The 3,938-nt window shown below is 45.7% G+C and overlaps 1 protein-coding gene across 1 annotated transcript in view; it reads left to right on the top strand.

The window, feature by feature from the left end:
* Window position 1: 1 nt before the first annotated feature.
* TBC1D9 (TBC1 domain family member 9) overlaps window positions 2-3,938 on the top strand; it is a gene marked incomplete at its 5' end in the record, with an annotated part of 110,414 nt that continues 106,477 nt past the window's right edge. The window contains one exon of the mRNA XM_019521833.1: window positions 2-65. Coding sequence (XP_019377378.1) covers window positions 2-65 — 64 coding nt within the window. The remainder of the gene's footprint in view (window positions 66-3,938) is intronic.

Genomic DNA, 3,938 nt, shown 5'->3' with positions numbered 1-3,938 from the left:
CCCCTACTTCATCCTGCAGCGGAGGAAGGGGCACGGCGGCGATGGAGGCGGCGGCGGGCTGGCGGGTAAGGAAGGGCCTGGCACTGGCAGGCAGCTCGGCTCCCCACCCTGCCCCAGCTCGGGCTCTGGGCCCGGCACGGCTGCTCCCTGCTGCTGGCAGGGCCCGTGGGGCATCGTGCCCGCCCTCCCCCGGGGCATCAGCTGCTGCCCGGCTCCTGGCAGCAGCCGCGGAGCTAGGGCCGCCCGTCGGGGAGCGGGGAAGGGCTCTTGTTTGTCGGGCTGGGAGCTGGGGCAGCCCCGGGGCAGGTGCTGGGGCGCTCTGCCAAGGGAGCCCGAGAAACGCTCCACCTGGCGCTGAGCAGGGCATCTTCCTCTCATCTTTGCTGCTGTCAGTCCTTGCTGGCGTGGCAAGAACGGCAGAGGCTTCCTTCAGCACCACCATAGCAGTGCCCGCTGCTCCCACAGCTAGAGTGGTTTGTGCCCGTTCCTTTCTTCCCCCTGCCTCCGCTAGCTGGTTTGAAAAAATGATCACAATTGCAGATGAATCCCAGGGATCAGTCATAAGGCCGCGTTGGACCCTGTTTTGTTCTTTGGGTGCTCTCCATCCAGCCTGTGTGCTCTTCTTGCAAGGGCTGCCTTTTCCTTCCTCGGGTAATTGGACCTGGCTTGGTCCCTGTTTGGCCTATATCAATGAGTAGCAGGTCTCTGAAGCACTGGGAGGTTTATATGCCAGGGATTGTCTTATTTACCAATAGTATTCATGTAAACTTTGTAGTGTGTGTGTGTGTGTGTGTGTGTGTGTGTATGTATACATATGTGTGTATATGTGCATGTGTGTGTATACACACCCCCCCTTTGTATATGCGTGTGTGCAGCAGACAAGTTCCTTTGGGTAAACGTGGTATCTTTATTAGACCGAGTAGTTGGGGAAAATTGTTCTTTGCAAGCTTTTGGGCACAAACACCATTGTTCAGGAATAGAGAGAGAGAGAGAATTCGGCAAGCCCTACCCATTACTTATCTATAGATGCAGAGTGAGTGGATCTCCTTGACAAATACTAGATTGACTTGCATAGATGACCCTGATTATAAGACCCCCCAATAATTAGGCTTTATATATGGGAAATTTACAAATTTGTTAGTTTTCTAGGTGCAGAATCTAATTACTGGAGGATTGCCTTAAATTTGTCCCTTTCCCACTGCTACAGCAAGGAAAATAAATCTGGGGGGTTAAGCAGCTCTCTTGCCCTCTGACCCCCACCCCCCAACTGGTTTTACTTGCAGCCCCTTTATCTCCTCCTTCCTTACTGTCAGACCTGGCTCTCCCTGAGCACGTGGAAGCAAGAAGCAAATTTAAAAACAGTGACCTTGAAATCAGTATACTTGTAGTAATTTGCATATAGTACCAATAGGGTTAGTTCATGCAGAATTGATGCATTTTATCTTTTTTTTTTAACTGCTGCAAGTTATAGGACAGGTATTCCATAAACACACTTTTAAGTAGCACTTTGGCACCTACTTATTTAGAGTACAAACTATGCATGATACTATTCCAAAACCAAAAGTCTCATGATTTACCATATGGCTCATTGGTCTGACCTGGGCTCATTGGCCTGGGCCCTGAAAGGCTGTTAAAAGAGTCAACAGCCTTTCAAGCCATGGTGACCCCATAGTTTAGTGTGTGTGTGTGCGCGTGTGTGTACTCCAGATTAACTCCCCTCAGCACTCCCTCCCTCCCTCTGTGTGCTAGTTAGCTGACAAATATTTAAGGCTGGTGAAGAAACAGGAATCATTGGAAATGGGAAAGAAAAGCACAGCTGAGCTGTGGGAATGAAGAGGACATGGAAATATATTCAGTTTAGTGACTGACCATGACTTGAAAAAGAGTCATCGGTGAGGGAGACTGCACTCAATGAGCACTACTATATAACTTATTCAGATGGATAGCAGTAACCTGTCCTTGTAGTAGGGTCCTGGCAGCTTGTCTACCCAATATGGGCCATGTGTTTTGTAGTCCTGCTCTGTGTTGGCTGCATGTAATTAGCTTCCTAGTTGGTTTCCATTACAGAGCATATACAGCTTTTAGCAGCCGTTCAGAGATAGACAATGAGGTTCCCTTGTATGCAAATGTAAATGAGGGGAAGTCTGCGTGCACATTTGGTGGTAGGCCCTGGCTAGCTGCCAGATAATTTTGTAGACTATGAAAATTGTTACTATTTGAAAATAATTTATAGTCTAATAAAGCATTTTTTTCAAGTATACAGCAACCCTCTGTGTATAGCCAGGGCTGCTGCTTTCACCCATCAGTATTGTATATTTATTAATCTACTTATTTCCTCCCTAGAAAGCAACTGAAATACTGCTTCTATTTGGTCATGGTAACCTTCCAGCAGTTGCTCCATATTGGCTGCTAGCCTATCCGCTAATGAAAATTACAGACAAGAGTGACAGTTCTATTTTAAATCCCTTTTCCCCCTCAGCAGTCTGTTTCCAAAGCATTTAATGAAGAACTCTTTGCATGCTCTACTTGGGCATTACACAATTGGTTATGATTCCTTCCACTATCCTAATAGAATGATTAAGGGATTGGGAAATATACCTATCATGAAATACTTGAGAAGCTGAATCACTTTAGCTTAACAAATGGAAGGTTAAAGGGTGACTTGATCACACACTCTAAGGCTAGGGACAGAAATACACATAAACCAGTATAAGTGATTGGAAACCAGTTCAAATCTGTAATACAACAGAAGTTCAGTGCACATGAGCTGCTTTCAAAATGGCTGAAACTTGTTTAAGATAATCCTGGATGGATGTAGTATCAGATGTAACCTATTTAGGTTAAATTGGTTTATTGAACTTCTGTCCCAGATCCCCTCCACATTCAAGTTAACTCGCAGTGCCCCAGCATCTCAGGATGCTTTGCACTCCCTGTCCCCAAAATCTGCTTTGCAGGGTGGGTAGGCTAGCCTTGATCAAAGCGGTCTGCTCCAGCCAGGCAGGGAAGTATGCTCTTGTGCCCCCCAGCTTCTGGCCTGGGCCACTGCAGACATGTGGCTGCATTTCCAAAATCAAAAGCACATGCCTGTCTGCTTGCTTATCGGTTCAATCTAGGTTGCTTAGACTAATCTGCGAAGATTGAATCGATTCAGCCTTAGGCTTTTTAACTGTCTTTACTTAGCCTCAGTGATCATAGGGAAGTGAAATTTGGTAATAGAAAGGATCTTCAGTCTAGTAGACAACAAGATAGAAAGATCTAGGGCTAGAAGCTGAAGCTGGACAGGTTTAGACTACAAATAAGGCACCATTTTTAGCCTCTGGAATGCTTTATCAAGGGTTATAATGGATTCTCTCATTAGTGGAAATCTTAAAATCAAGGCTGGAGTTTTTTTCTGTCGCATTCTAAAAGGCACTAATCCAGGGAAGCTCTCTAGTTTGTGTTATACAGGGGTTATGGCAAGGGTAATCAGCTATGTAATTAGTAAGGATCCTAGTTTTCTCTGCTAAAAAAAATCGTACATTCTCTGATTAAAACCCCTAAAATCTGTGTTTTTCCATGATTAAAATAAAATTCCCTATAGAGAGATGGATAGATATTTCTCTATCCATTGAACACAATGTTTTATTAACATATTTACATTTTAAAGCAATTTGGAAGCCTATCAGTGGCTCAATCACTATAATAAATACATTCTAAATACCTATACCTTTTGGGGTTTGACTTTTTTGGGTTTTTTATCATGGAAAATCAGAGCTCTCACTGCCCCTTTCACTCACCAGGATGCAGGTCCAGTTGAAGCTGTCCCTGCCCCCCTGCCCTCCATCTCCCCCCCACTGCAGGGGCCTCAATCTGCTCCACACTCCATGCACCTTCTGTCTCCCACCCCTTCCCCCACAGCAGACTTACCAGCCAGACACTGCTCTTCACACTGAGGGACT

The sequence above is a fragment of the Gavialis gangeticus genome, unplaced genomic scaffold (assembly GCF_001723915.1).
Source record: "Gavialis gangeticus isolate Ggan-Ray unplaced genomic scaffold, GavGan_comp1, whole genome shotgun sequence".
NCBI lineage: Eukaryota > Metazoa > Chordata > Crocodylia > Gavialidae > Gavialis > Gavialis gangeticus.
The sequence above is the reverse complement of the archived record's forward strand: the minus strand, read 5'-3'. Positions and strand labels throughout refer to the sequence as shown.